Here is a 16601-nt window from a genome sequence, read left to right as displayed (position 1 = left end):
ATAAGTTTCGTTGAAGTTTAGTAATTAAAGCAGTTCAATTAGCATTTGTGATGGAACAGACATAGTAAATTCAGGCTAACCTAGATTATGGAAGAAACCTACAATCACTACACGCCCTCACATCCTTCCTCCTCAACGGAGGTAATAATAATAATATGATATGGGAGAGGGCAACTCGGCCCCCCTTGTGGGGCCTATTAAACATATCATTACATATGAGAGAAGAGGAATTAAGAAATGGATTAATTATGAGATATTTCCTAGTTAACAAGGGAAGATTTGAGGGCTGATTTGAAGGAAGTTAATTAAAACATATTTCCTAATTAAATAGGGATGATTTGGGGGCTGAATTGGAGGAGATTAATTAGGAGATATTTCATAATTGGAGAGTGCTGATTTGGGGGCTGATTTGAGAGGAATTGGGGGAGGGCTGTTTTGAAATTTGTTGTTTTATTGTTTGCTATAAGTAAAAGGATTTATGTTATGTTTGAAGGGAGAATTTGATTTAAGAGTACTGTAGTTTTTCTTTTTTTAAGGGATCCTAGCGGCGTCTAGGATTTGAGAGTGACGGTCCTCCTCTCGAAAGATTACCATTGTATCTTCTTTTGTTCGTATTTGACTTCATATTTGACACTGTTGTTTTTGATACCGAGGCGCATCATAACGCTATCCCAAGGAAGGATGAAGAAAATGGCAATGTAAAAGAGATAACAGTCCAGTAATCTTGTTGCCAAATACATATATTAATACTAAAAAATTTCTAGGATGATTAAACAAGTTAGATGCACGAATTGCATTTAGTGCCCTCAAACAGTCAGACCTATATCATCAAGACTTAGACACCCCTTGTGAGATCAACAGGAGAAATGCAGACTAAGAAAGACTTCAGGTGAGTAAGATGGGAAAGTTTTCAGGGATATCATCAAAGTTAGTTTAGGAACGTATCATATTTAAATCCCAGAACGAAAGAGGTTGTTTAAAATAAGATCCAATCCTATCCAAACTCATTAGAGTAAAGCTATTTTTAGTTTGTGCTCCTGCCCTTTTGACTTGATCTTGCAGAAATTTTAATGTTGCACTTCTCATGGAATAATTATGGAGAAAATATTTATTGTCAGGGCATTTTAAATTCCAGAAAACAGTGCGTGACAACTAAAGTCATCATAGAATATAGGTAATTTCGAGACATTCCAAAGCAATGCGTCTTCAAAGTTGAGTTCATAATGCCTTAAAGAAAAAACTGACCTGGAAATATATCTAACAAAACTTCCATGATGTAGTAAATGGTCGAGGAGGAAGCCATGCATAACAAACCAGAATATTTAGACCCACCCCACGTCCACATGCAAATCTGACTTAGGAAGTTCACCTCTGCCTCAACCAGGGCAAGATTTGTTTCCTGCAGATATTAAGCATGCAATAATAAAGAAATTTACGAAGTGGTCATTATTATTAACTCACAGGAATAAAGGGCAATCCCCATAACCTTTTTGTTATGATTGCAAGCTTTCAAACCAACAAATTCACCACAGTTTTCATAATTAAATGATAAAAACAGTTTTTGAACTTAAGATCTGCTATTATAAATGCAACTACTAAAAAAAAGGGGTCGGTTGGCTATGTGTATGCCATGCTCACCTTTTAATTAATGGGTGTTGTATAGTTATCAAGACATATGGTTGACATAATTTATGGAGTTAATAGGGTTGGCTTACTCGGCTAATGAATTAAAAAAAAAACTAACTACTACATTATCAGATTTGATATGTGGACATATGAGCTTATACTGTTGGGCTTGCTACGTGCAAACAAATCAATTACCAATTTTATCTTTCCTCCTGAAGATTTGGATGTATACCAATATCCTTCAAAGAAATCAATCCAATGTACTTCAATCACACTGAAAACATCAACAATAATCTAGGAAAGCCTATTTGATGATAGATGAGTTCCTTCAGCAACAATTTGTATTCCAAATGCTTAGTATAGTATCATTTGTACCAAGCTACCAAAACATAGGGACTTTATAACATCATGTTCTACATGAATTGGATAATGTGCAGATGTAACATGTTGGAAAATCTGTACATCCAAAAGCCGATTTCTTCAACAGTAGTTAGTGATGCAGCTCTCTAGAGGGTGTGGCGAACAAAAAAAAGTGTTAAGAAGCAAAATTTCAACATGACATTACTTCTACTTTCAAAAAGAAGTCAAATTAAGTTGCTAGCAATAAGTGACATATTACAAGACCCCGTTGAGAATTGAAACCACCAATAAACTTCAGATATCCCTAAAACTAGATGACAAACCTATTGGACCAATGACGATACCAAAAGGGGAGAATATTTAGTGGTCAAAAAATAATTAGAACACGGGAAAAAGGCACACCCAGCTTCACCAGACTAGGAGAGTGAGAGTTAATTAAAAAATGTTAGTGCAGGAAATACTAGAGAAGGTCCATGATATAGATACACAATAGAAATTAGCCAAGCAGAGGGAGGTAGAAACATTAAACTAGGGAGCCCACAACTTTGTGGCGGTCTGGTGCTTCCACTAGCATGCATTAATTCTCAAAGCTCCTGCTTGGCACATCCAACACTATCTATGCTTCTTAAAGCTGGTTAAGCACGTAAGCCTCATAATCCCCATTTATAAGGCTTAAGAGAGAGAGAGAGAGAGAGAGAGGGGGGGGGGGGGGGGGGGGGGGAGGGAACTTAGGTGGAAGGAAGAATAAAATTTGATGTCAAAAGGGTGACGGACCCTTGGTGAGGAATTTCTTGTTGGTCTTCATCTTCCTTAATATTTTGAATGTGTTTGATTTGGTTAATTTCTTCTTAGATACAAAGGAATTGAAGAAAGTAGGACCTTGAGAGAAAAAAGAAATTATTATGGAACAAGAACAATAGCAAGTGTTTGGTATTGTAGCGCTTAGGCACTGCAATAAGAGAGAGAGAGATAAAATAAAAGGAGAGGAAGAAGAGAGAATAAAGAAGAGGGAATCTTTCCAATTCATTTCATTATTTAGTAATTGTAACGCTTAATTTTTTGCACAAAATTTGAGGACGTCTACAAGTCAATTTTCGACCAACACCCCCCAAATCATTGACTAACACCTCATATTCTTGCCATCGTTTCCAACAAATGCTCACCGCCAACATCCCAACAACCGACCCTTGTACAATTGACTCTCATTTGATTCACAACAACTAGTGTTGCCCCACAAATTTTTTTGACTTCTCCAACAACAATTCACACAATGATTTAATGACTAATTAAGTATTTTTTAATAATGTTGATTTAGCTTGATTAGCGACGTTGGGGAGATCGTTAATAGATTTCTAGGATTCTTGGAGTGGTGTTGAAAGGTCCAGGATCGGTGAAAAACTAAGATGGCAACTAGTTGAGAGTTTTGGTACAAGTTTCTAGATGAAACTTGGTGAATGTGGATGGCTAGACTTTTTTTGGTAGAAAATTATGGATAACTCCATCAAACTAATGGCAGTGATTTTAGGTTATTTAAGCGCATCGTTAAGAAGCAATAAATTTTCTTCGTGGACTGATAGGGCTATAAATGAACCGAATTGAGTCAAGCAAGAGCTTGCTCGAGCTCAAGGTCAAGCTCCTTTGCAAATACATTGTTCAAGCTTTGCGGGTATATGTGATAGTGTACAAGGTTTGTTTGATTAAAATCTTGGCCGTTGAGCTTAGTTGGAACATAGATCAAGTTTGATTCAAATTGTATTACTATTATCAAGCAGCTTGCTTGGTCAAATAAATGAGCATAATTGAGCTAGTTAATGAGTCATACTATCGAGCAACTTATTAGTAAACCAAATGAATCTTATCAAGCCTATTAACAATCAACACTTTGGACTAGCTTATTAGTTAATCAAAATAGTAACACATATAGCTTAAAAATGAGGTATGAATGAACGAGCTTCTAAATAAACAAGTCTTTTAATGAGGATAAATAAGTAGCTTGTATTCATGAACAAAAACAATCTAGTAGAGAAAAAAAAAACAAAGATAATGGTCATGGAAACAAAAGTAGAATGCAAGAACAAGCAAAAGGAGACCACTAAGAGTGTTTCTCCTCTCTAAAAGGCCAATTCTATACGGGTTGGAGCACTAACATTTTGAATGCTAGAGGGAGCATTAGCTATAGGGTTCAACTAAATTATTAATCATTCTCAACATAGAGGAAAGATATAAGGAACCACAGAAATAAGGGGTAAAATTATACCTTTCATAACAAGCACGCAGAGCCTTTGAACTAAAATCCTAGTATCATTCGGGAGGTTTAAACCTAAAGATGGAAATCATAATATTGAGTAATAGCCAACATCAATAACTCACTTATATTCTTTAGCTAGCCAACGAAGTTCTGCAACTAAGAAAAGATAAAAGACTTAAACCAAAGTTAAGGGAGGAGACCAATGACTGCAAGCAAGAACAAGACAACTAGAAATAACCAGCAAGAGCTAGGAGAGCAACTAGCAGTGGAAGCAGGAATAGTGAAAGTGGCCACTAGGAGCGGGAAGAGAAGTGTTCACTAGGAGCAAGGCGATCACCAAGAAGAGTGATGGAGTGGCAATGTCCAACGCGAGTGGAGAGAACTTTAAAGCATGTGTGATGAGGATTGTGCAGTTGTCCAGAGAACTGAAGGAGCGATGAGGATTGAGGATCTAAACTCATGTTTTAAATTTTTGCATTTTTTTATTTATTTGGTTTAATGTTCTAGTTTAGGTTATATGAGTTTGGGTAATACAAGTTTTGATTGTTTGAACATACATGTGTCTATTTAATTAATATTCATTCAAATTTTTAAATAGTTAAAATAAATCATTAAATAAACATATATAATATTAAATAAATTTATAATAGAATCTTAGACGACCATATTATCAAATCTTAAAAGAACGTATTATCTAGCCTTAATCAAGCTTATTCACGAACTTTAAATGATATTATTCATGATCATCAATGAACTCAGCACCAAATTATTTAACCTTGTTCATTTATCAATTGAATATTTATAGAACTGTTCAAGATTGTTCAATTAATTAATTAAAGATCCTAAACGAGCTCTAAGTAAAGCCATGAATACCTTGTCAAGCAAATTGGTCTATTTGCACGAGAAGGAGAGGCGGGTTGTCTATTTGCAAACTTGATGAAAACAAAGTAAGCGCAAGAGTGTATGGCAGAAACCATAAAAAAATTAAGAAAAAAAAAGTAAATGCAAATACCATAATAAAACTTGAATAATGATATTGCATGAATTAATGATTCAAAACTTGTTCAATTCCCATTTTGATACAAGATAGACCAAACTGAAGCAAGATAATGTAAAGGGAAAGAAAAATAAATGATAAGCTAGAGTAAAGAAAGTAAACTATAAATAAGACTCAAATTTATGAAATATGCACAACTGAACTATCGCTTCGATAAAGAGTGGGCTTAGCTTCAACAATAACAAAAAATTTATTTCATCATCAACGTACATAATAATTTTAGCCTAAGGATCCCCCATTTATAAACTAGGATGCTCAATAACAAACTAAGAAAATCCATCACAATTGCAAAGATCACCCTACCAATATAAAAAGGATTATAAAAGCTAAATAAATATATGACTAGCGTGTTGTTATTAAAACTTCTTTAGTAGTGAAGTGATGCATTGTCCCTACGCAATGTTTGCTTGTGAAATGCAAGCTCGCACCAAAACTTTTGTTGTGCTACATCATCAAGTTGCGATGTTGCGTTGTGTGTCAACGCTAGATCATAATAAAATTTTGATTCAAATTTCAATGTTCAATTTAGCACTGCAGTAATAATTAAGCATGAGTGTTCGCTTCTTCTCACTATTTCTCATAGTTATCGAGTCATTGCTCATTGATTCTTCATTTTATTTTGTTGGAGCAATTCTCTTCTTGGTGGTTCTTTTTGTCACGCTACCATGCCTACCAATTTTCTTACATATTTCTAATTATTTTTTGTTGCTAATGCTAGCAACATCTCACTGACAAGTTTCTACTTAACAATGCTTCAAAGTGCCTCATGTTCACACTTTGTTACATATTTCTAATTATTTTTGTTGCTAATGCTAGTTGCTCAATCTTATGATTATTCTTAATTTTTAAATATTATTTCATAACTTAATTAGTTATGTCTTTGATTTTTTAGCTTATAAATAGCTAGAAATTATTGTTACTTAACATATCATAGATTTTATTTAAGTTTGGTTGATTAAATAACCTATTGAATGCTAATACTATACACACACACAAGCCATGAGTGTTCTAATTCATAAGAGGTACGCTTCTCTTTGCATTTTACACATTGAAGCAAAAAAAAAAAAAAAAAAAAAAAAAAAAAAAAAAAAAAAAAAACTTCGACATCGTATTGCACCTAATGCTTTGAAAATTCTGAATTGCATATGACTAGAATAAATATGAAAAAAAAAACTCTTTAATTAATAATGTTATCCTTAAGGCTTCAATCATCCAATCATTCAAGATGAGCAATGAGTAATGTTGGCAAATTCTTGGTGAAATGAAAAAAAGTCCTTACACAATCTAACAACACATAAGAAGTCTTTGGGTATATATAAATTACCAACATAAAAGTTTTGACTAATGCACATAGAAAATTTGTGAAGGAGATGGGGGAGGGAAAAAAGGAAAAAATTAATTCTCCTATAACTTTTATTTCCCAAAGATATATTCATAATGATGGCCTATAATGGCCTGCAACTAATAGGTTTGAAAAAGGAACTCTTAAATGGATGGCTTGAGATAATTAATTCCATCAAATATAACAAAACCTGGATAAAGAACTTTAAACGTTCAGACAATTTATAATCCTACACTTTCTCTCTTTCACCACATCAGAAAAACACGAACCATTTGGAAACCAATGCAATTTTTTGAAATACAATTGTTTGTTTTTAGCGAAAAAGTTCTTTACAAACAAAAAATATGTATTTCTAAAAGAAAATTGCTGGTGAATGTGTATTCCTGAACTTTTTAATAAATTTCCTTGCAGATTACTAGCCTTCTACAGTAAATGCTTTTTGCAATATGAAGTGCAAGGTTTTTCTCAAACTTTTCTACAATTGATGGATTGTCTCCACTATAATCTGTAGAACATCTACATGGGCTAACTTTAGGCAAAGAACCTCTCCACAATGCAAGGGTAAGACTATATACATCGCCCCCTTTTTAATACCTCACATTGAATGAAGCCTCATGCACTAGAAATACAACTTCCAGGTTACATGGGAATATTTACCTCACATTGAATGAAGCCTCATGCACTAGAAATACAACTTTTAGGTTACATGGGAATTTTTTAGAATATACCCATTAGTCATAATAGATTTGCTCTTCAAAACAAATAAAGATGGTTCACAAACCTGGTTCTTGATGAGGACATAAAAACTAAATGGTGAATTTTTTATGATCTAGAATAGTAATGCCATGGAACTAACAAACTTAAAAATTTTGGGGGATTTACATACATACCACAAAATTACCATGTATTTACATATCTAACATCTTAATCTTAATATTTACTTATACCACTTTAATATCTAAATTACAACAAAACATATCATGAAAGTGTGCCTTTTACTTTAAATAAACTAACTTTAATGGTATTTTTATATAGTTTAGAGATATGAGTGATACGTTAGATATATTAATATTAAGAATTTTGTGGTAAGTATGCTAATCCCCCAACTTAAACTAAACTCCTGCAACAAGGATAACACTTGAAAGGCAGGCACTCTTCAGAAAACCTTCTGCCGCCTAAGGAAAACAAATTGTTAGTAAGTGTTGGAAATGGATATCTCAAGCTCATTTTGGTGCCAAGTTTTAGTAAGATAAATTCTGATGCTTCTAGAAGAAAAATAAAAAGTAACCTCAGCCAAAGCTATCTTCCAGGATGGTAAAATAGCAGGACTGACGAAATGTATGATTCCTACGCTTTAAGATAGCCAGCCATAGAGTTGGATACAGTATGTGCAGAGAAGTGCTTGAGATCATCAACTGCTGGATTCATTATTTCAGGAGCTCAGACAATCAGAGAGATCATATTTCTTTATCACGGCGTGATCGAGATTTACTCTCTTTAGTTGTTAACACATCTCTAACAAATCAACAACCACAATTCCTAGGATTTAACGATCGAGGCAGCGGGATCGGAAGCAAACCTTTGGGGGTCGCTTCCTAGCATAAGAGACGGAGAAGATAGTCATCTTGGGGGGCTCGTCGCGCACATCCACCAAAAGCGGGGAGATCTCGCCAGCAACCTCCGAGTCGTTCACTTGAACGACGTGAACCCCGCCGCCGTTTCCTCTTCCTCCTATTTCGCCGTTTGCCACATCCACCAATGCCATCGCCACGGCTCTACGCTGCACAACGGCGCTCTCTGTATATCTCTCCGGGAAAGATGCCAGCGAACCAGCCTCTGTAATAGCCTCAGTCCGTTCCGGATCTACACCGCGGATTGCGAAGGTCAATAATCCGACCTGAAATTTTAATCTTTTGGGTTCGAGTCAGATTCCGGTTTAAATCATAGCCGGTTTGACTCAAAGAATTTAAAATTGGCTTAACTATTATTTGGGTTCAGATCAAGCTAGTTTGCATGGAGTTAATTAGGTTAAACGAGTCATATTCCAATTATTATTATTTTTCTTTTTTTTTAGAATTGCAAAAATGCATTAAGGAAAAATCAAAATTATTACAAACTAATCAACAATGCAACTATCATATTCCTTCTTCAAAATACTATACAAAGAAGAAGGAATGTCGAAAAAAGAAGTAGAATCAAAGCAAAAATTATTATCCAAAGCTAAGGTAGCACACAAATCAGCTGTTTTATTACAGTCTCTAGAAATATGATGAAAATTTACCTTGTTGAAGTCATTGAGAAATGACATCTTCTCTAAAATCAAATTACTAGCCGCATATGTTGATTTCATCGTAGAATCTTGAAGGAATTTGATCATATTGTAGTTATCACCTTCTATTATTACACATTTGCTCTCAAACATCAAATCTTTTAAGAATTCTTTCAAAGTAGAAATAGCATCCAACTCAAGTTGATTGATATCCCAATGCAACATATTTTTATCGAAAGAAAGGAGCAGTCTACCTTTACAGTCTCTAACAATACTTCTAATGCTTGCTATATTAGAGTCCAATAAAGAAGCATCCACATTTATTTTTATCCAATCTAGTGGTGGGGGTGCCAATAAGTACCAAACTCCAAACGGAGAGAAGCACCCCAGTCAATTAGCATTAGAAACATGTTCATAGCAGTGGATAAAATGTTTGCAGCAACAACTGATGTAGGTAAGATAGAATTACCATGTTTATTGTCATTCCGACATTTCCAAGAGAAAAAAACTACTGTACAGTAGATCTTTACAGTATTCAAACAATCTTTGGAAAGTTCTCTAAGCTGGGATAAACAGTCAGCCAAGGACTGGAAAATAGGGATATTAAATCCCCAATTTCTTAATTTGTGAATGATGCCAATAAGATATTTGCAATGGACACAATATGCGAACAATCTTCAACTTCTTGGCAACCTCTAGCACAAAGATCACTATGCCAAAGTCTTCTATATTTTAAAAATTCATTGGTAGGTAAGGCATACCTTCTCTTCCTCAACCAAAATAATTCAACTTTTGGTTTGAGTTTTAGCCTCCTTAACCAATTGAAAAAACCAAAATCTTCATCCTTTTTATTGTATTTGATAGCTTCAGCGTAAGCCAAGGCTGAAATCGATTTACCCGATAGTTGGAAAAGAGGTTCCATTTGATCATTATGCCCATCGTGGATAACACAATGCTGCAAAATAAGATTTACAAGATTTTGGTTGAAAAATTGATTCAATTCAGTCAAGTTCCTTTGGCCATCCCGAAGAAGAAAATGCTGTAACATCATTCCTTCTAAGCCAATACAGTCAGCAAGCATAGGCTATTTGTTGAAGCACTTGTCCAATAACAAAATACCATTCATGACATTGATACTTTTTCCATTTAATAATTCGTTTTAAGTAAGAAGCCCCATCCAAAAGAATAGACCAAGCAGCCGAATTACCACTTTTGAACCCTCCACTCCAAATATTTGTACCATATCTAGCAACAATATATTTATGCAGCAAAGAAGAAGGATTTTTAAAGAACCTCCGGGACAATCTAGCTCTTAGAGGACCATTTTTTTTAACAGCAGATAATAAGCCCATACCACCCAGAATTCTGGGTTTACATAAATCTTCCCATGCAACATAATGGAGGCCACTTCTACGATGGTCATTGTGCCAAATGAAATCTCTACAAAGTCTATCAAATTCATAGTGAGTTGATATAAAAGTAGGCAAAGATAGTAAAGATGACTTAATAAGAACCATTCTACCAGCTAAAGATAGAAATCTAGCACCCTAAGATTAAGTCTCTCCAAAGCATGGTCAATGATGGATTGAAAGTCATTATTTACCACTATCCTTAAGACAATTTTTATTCCCAAATAATGCAGCTCACTTACTACTTTAAAGCCAAAATTCTTACCAATTTTCCTCCTCATAGTTGGTCTCACAGATTTTCCAAAGAGAACCTGAGATTTTGCATTGTTAATACTTTGTCATGTCCATCCATAATACTCCCTGACTAAGTGCAACATAGTATAGAGCATACGAGAAGATGATATCGCAAACAATAGAACATCATCTGCATACAATAGATGAGTAATTTTAGGAGCCCTTGGAGAAGTTTGGATACCCAACTGTTGTCCTTTTTGATTAATAGCATTTGATAAAAGCTGGGAGCACATGATAAAAAGATAAGGTGACATAGGACAACCTAGCCAAAATCCACTCTTGACTTCAATCCATCTAGTACTCTTACCATTTAAAAGGATAGAAAATCGCACATTAATCACACATTCCATGATAAGGTAAGAAATCTTAGTTGGAAACCCAAACCATTTTAAAACGAGATCCAAGGTCTCCCAACTCATACTATCAAAAGCTTGAGCCATATCAAGTTTGACGACCATAAGTCCTTTTCTGTTTTTGGAAATTCTGAATTTATTAAAGATTTCATGGGCTAATAAGCAATGATCTGACATGGATCTACCCGGAATAAAAGTAACTTGTTCTTCGGAGATGATTTTAGAAATACAACTCTTCAATCTATTCACAATCTTAGATAATTTTCCAATAAAATTTGAAAAAGGAGGAAATACACCCATCTAAGCCGGGAGATCTATTTGAACCTTGCTGAAAAACCACATAAGTGAACTCATTTTCAGTGAACTTGGCATTCATTATCATCCACCATCTGGTCCAGGCTAACCGAAGGCCAATTCAATCTCACACACGTCCTGGATTTCCATTTGTTTTCAAAAAACTTCAAAAGATAAATTCAATATGCTCCATGTCCTCCACAACCATATTGTTTCTATCTTTGATTTGCCTAATCAACTTCACATTCCTTCTAGCCGAGGCGTAGTCATGGAAAAATTTTGAGTTTGTGTCCCCCTCTTCAGTCCAAGTAGCCTTCGCTCTTTGATTCCATCAAGTAGATAATCTGAACAAAGTAACATTTAGATTATTAACTTTAGCACGAAGGAAAGTCAATTTATCAGGACTTAGGCCTCCATCCAATTCTTCTTCCAATTGTAATTTAAGGATCTCATCCTTTAGTTCCTCCTTAACCAAATTCAGATTTTTGCACTTATTTTATTCCAAAAATAAAGAGACTTCGTAGTTCTCTTAATCTTTATGTTTAGAACATCTGCTGCACCACCAAAATCATGTTTCTCCCAAGCTTTAGTAACAATCTTCCAAGTTGCTGGATAGGACTTCCATTTGTCTTCAAATATGTAGATTTTAGAGTGAAATCGATGCACTTAATCGAGTTTAAAAGAAATGGGGCAATGATCAGATGCCAGCCTTGCTAGATGTCTAATTGAAGCTGAAGGAACTATTATAGAGCCGCAAAATTCAGTAAGCATCTGTCCAGTCTTTCCCAAATCCTTGCAGTTTCTTGCTTCTTGTTACACCAAGTGAACCTATGACCAATAAAACCTAAGTCATGAAGATCATGATTAGCCATAAAAATTTTCATCTCCTTCGGCCCCTTAGTCATACAAAACCTTTTACCACCTCTCTTGTCTTCCTTAGAAAGAAGGCAATTGAAGTCACCTCCCACAATAGTAGGAATCCCACCCAGTACATTTTTACCAAGACTTTCCCAAAGATCTCTCCTAACCTGATATTCCTTATGGCCATACACCATAGCCACATGCCAACATCCCTTACTAGTAGTATCAAGAACCCCAAATACTAATTGAGAAGAGTGTTCCACCATAGTAAAGGAAACAATATTTCTCTTCCAAAGTACCAAAATTCCTCCGGAAGTGCCTACAGCTGGTTGATGGAAAAAATCCCAGTCATTACCAATAATCCTGTTAACATCTCTTTTACCAATATCTACCAATTTGGCTTCAACTAACCCAATAAAAAAAGTTGCATTGTCTTTCACAACTTCCCTTGGGTAAAGAGAGGCTTCCTTCTTTTTTGCCCCTCTACAATTCCAAAAAATAAAGGATGACTTTAATTACATAAAGGGGAAGAGTCCCCGCCTTTCTTTTTCCCCTTGCCTTCAACTTTTCTTTTCCTGGAGACGGGTTCAATAGGACCCAAAAATTTCAGCTGTAATTTGGGTTTTTGTTTGGCAGAATTCAATAACTCTTTATCAGTATTTCCTTGAATTGATATTCCCACATTTCCTTGGTTTTTTTATTCCAATAATATCAGTTCCTTCAACATTGATGTTTGAAATAGTAGCATTGACTTCTGAGACGGCGTGATCAGTTTCTTCAGAATTAACATAAAAAAAAATAATATTAGATCCTTCAGCAGAATCAGGATCTAAAATAGAGCATGCATTGCCATTTGTGTCTACAAGAGAATCAGAAAGGATATATTATGCATTGTTAGACAAGTCAGTAACATAAATGTTAAAATCATTTGCCACTTCAGGGGCAGCATCTAAAATAACATCATTCAGTTTGTTGATTTCATCAGCTAAAACTTCAAATCTATTGGGCATACATACATCAGGTATTGCATTATCACAATCAATAACCTGATGGTTGCCTTTATAAGCACTTTCCACAATCGGTACATTATCTGCTTGATTATTGTTCACGGCTTGGACACTATTGATATTCCTATCAACATTAGTGTCAATATGAGTATCAGAATGCTTGGTTAGAGCTTCCTTCTTCCAACTACCCAACTGGTTCCAGTTCTTATTTGGTCTGTTTTTAAACTTGACATGGATCCAAGGACTATATTTCTCATTTTGACAATCATGAGTAACATCATTATGAACAGCATCATTCAACTTCAATTATGATCACTTTTTAATTAAATTATCAAATGACTTATCATACGATAGTTTTGAGAATTTCATATGTAATAGACCTTATCCACATCAAGGAAATCTAAAGAAGAGTAATTCTTATATGTTATTGAATAATTTTATCTGCTCAAGTAACCTAGAGAAGCACTTATAGTGTGAATTTATAATTCCCTAGAAGGTTGGATTTGAGGTGCAAAAGCAGTCACTCTAATACAACTTCATGACCTTTGTAGATATTGTGATATCACATCCAATGAACTTGGTTCAAGTTCATTTTGCAGCATGTCATGACTTGAGGAACTTTCATCCTCTCTAATTGCATGCATAGCAACATTTTCGAGAAACTTGAAGGATCACTTCCTCTTTGCCTTATTATATGCTGTGATTGTTATTCTGAAACATTGAGTTAATATGCTGCAAATAATTATTCAATAATATAAATTTATGACTAATATATAAATAAATTTCAAGCACAAATAATATATTCTATAAAATTTTAATTTAAACATATTCAATCTTTAAATTCAATTCATTATTTAACATAAATTTAGTTCACATATATGTTATAGATTTAGTATTTAAAATTGCTAATTTATGATATATATATATTTAGATATAATTTGCATCTATAAATTATATACAAAACTTATATTGAAAATTAAATCTCTAAAATAACATTAGATCATTTATATAAATTAAATAGATTAAATTTTAATTAATTTATTAAGTTAAATATTTATATTAAATTTATTAAATTAATTTATTTAAATATATAAATGATTTAATAAAAAATTGATCGATTTTTAAAACTAACACTAGTTTGCCAGTTAACTGGTTGAGTCGTCGGTCAATGCTATTCATGCTAGTTTGTTACAAAATTGTTTTTGAGAAATTTATCGGATTAGTTAACAAATCGATTCTCAGTTCAACCAATTGAATCGATGGATCCAAAACTATATTTAAACCCCTAGTTGAAATCATACTCCATCTTCGGTATCCGCTCATAATCCCTACTTCTCAAAGTTGTCAAATTCTCCTAATATCCAAGACTTGAAGGTAGATAGTTGCTTGATCGATGGGGTGGAATGGATTAATATCACAAGGATTTATAAGCTTTTGCCTCTACCAAAACAAATTTATGAAATCCCTAATTAAATGTTTCTATATATTTGCTGGTTCCGTGCTAATTGTATATCACTCCTATGTATAATCTCTATAGATGGGGTTACATGCACTACCTTATTAGTCTCCATATCTAGAGGCGCCACACTAAAAGATGAGGTTTCATCCCCTACTTCCTTGGCCTACATAAAGAGATGAGATTATATCCCTTAAATCCACTATCTCCTCTTCCTCATTAACTTATAGCCCCTTCTCCTACTCCTTCCCCTCCACTTGATGCTTTATATTGCTTAGAGTTGTAATTGCTAGGTTAGTAATAAGCATTGGCTCGCTATCCTCCCTGCTCGCATCACTCTACTCCTTCCTCCTTTTCTCTTCTCCATTACAAGCCTATGGATAAGAGTTGTTAAAGCTCTAATTTACGCTTCAACTTTAATTGTTTGGTCTCAAGCTTGACTTCCCACTCAACTCCTATATAATGCCAAAAAATTAATTTAACTCTACTCTCTCCTTCATGAAAATTTTTTGTTGCAAGCCCTGCTCTCTCCTTAAAATAGATGTCCAATTCCTTCTCCACCATTACAATAGGTGTAGGGTAGGAAAGTGCATGTACAATGAACTCATAAAAATCTTGATAGCATCTCCAAACACAAGTGTATGATGGATAATTGCATGCAAAGAATATCTACAATGTCTTATTATTTAAATTATAGATAAATGCATAACAAAGTATAATAAAAACACACAGGACACGCATCCTTATTCATCATCATATATAACAAATCATTTCTTATTAGTGCCATGTTATTATTCCAATTCACATCATTTGTATTGTTTCCCGTGGGAATTCAATGCATCTTCTCCTTGTCTCTAATATAGCCCTAAGCCTGGTATTTTATTAATGCTATACATATTAGCACCTGTCATTATCTCACTAATTGTATTTACACTTTTACCATTTTGTTTCTATAAATATGTATCCTGTAACTCATTAATAATTGAATATATATTTACTTTCTATCTTTACAATACTCTCTGCTTCTCCCACTACAATTCTTTCTTGTTTTCTTTCATGGTATCAGAGCCATGGTAGAACAAGAACTGACCAACCCTCTTCCTCTTACCTCCTCCTCCTCCTCCACCAACACCACCAACACTGTCGTCCAACACATCGGCATCCCTCCGGCACTGAAATTTCTTCTCAACAACATCAAGAATCTAGCTCCTCACCACCTCACGCCGGATAACTACGCCATATGGTGTACACAAATTCTGCAACAATTCACTGCCAACGGGTACGCTGGACATCTCACCGGAACCACTACTCCTCCGACCGACGTCCACTCGGAAGAATACGCTCGCTGGCATCTTGAGAACAGTAATCTCCTCTCAGCCCTTTTCTCCACCATTTCCCAACAGATCTTGCCTTACATTCTCTTGTTCAACAACTCCCACGAAGCTTGGGCGATTCTTGAACGACATCTTCAACCCACTTGTCGTTCTCGTGTCATCCAGTTAAAGAACGAACTTCATAATGTTCGGCTCAAGGATTTCACAATTCCTCAGTACCTAACGCAAATTAAATCCATCATGGACAACATTGCTGCCACCGGCTCAAAAATTGAACCAGACAACATCATCCACTACATTCTTCAAGGGCTGTCGAACACCTACAGCTCCTTTAAAACGGCAATTCGCACCTATCCGCTATCTCTTGATCTTGACAAATTTTACTCCTTACTCTGCAGCAAAGCGATCAATATTCAGCAAGAACAGTCGCACGACCTCTCTAACAACGTCTCCAACACTGCAGTATATGTCTCGTCTCAAAATTCTGCACGAGATCGCACGCAGCATCGCTTCTTCAAGAACAAGAACTCCTCTCCGGCTTACAACAACCCACCGCCTCAGTTGGTTCAGCCCATCTCTACTACCTCCACCAAACTGACGTGCCAAATCTGTGGAAAGATCGGCCACATTGCTCTCAATTGTTGGCACTGCTATAACTTCAAGTTCGCTCCCACCGTCACTCGCCGACCGA

General features: G+C 35.0%; 1 protein-coding gene across 1 annotated transcript in view; it reads right to left on the bottom strand.

Annotated features, from left to right (window-relative positions):
- LOC110092606 overlaps positions 1 to 14691 on the bottom strand; it is an 87422-nt gene extending 72731 nt beyond the window's left edge. Inside the window, exons 1-5 of the mRNA XM_028692487.1 lie at positions 14677 to 14691; positions 13014 to 13420; positions 12281 to 12596; positions 8213 to 8530; positions 1246 to 1399 (exon numbers count right to left, since the gene is read on the bottom strand). Of these exons, the coding sequence (XP_028548320.1) occupies positions 1246 to 1399; positions 8213 to 8530; positions 12281 to 12596; positions 13014 to 13420; positions 14677 to 14691 (1210 nt within the window). The remainder of the gene's footprint in view (positions 1 to 1245; positions 1400 to 8212; positions 8531 to 12280; positions 12597 to 13013; positions 13421 to 14676) is intronic.
- Positions 14692 to 16601: the final 1910 nt, after the last annotated feature.

Source organism: Dendrobium catenatum, unplaced genomic scaffold, assembly GCF_001605985.2.
Source record: "Dendrobium catenatum unplaced genomic scaffold, ASM160598v2 original_scaffold_211366, whole genome shotgun sequence".
Lineage (NCBI taxonomy): Eukaryota > Viridiplantae > Streptophyta > Magnoliopsida > Asparagales > Orchidaceae > Dendrobium > Dendrobium catenatum.
Note: the sequence above shows the minus strand (reverse complement) of the source record. Positions and strands in the feature narration are given on the sequence as shown.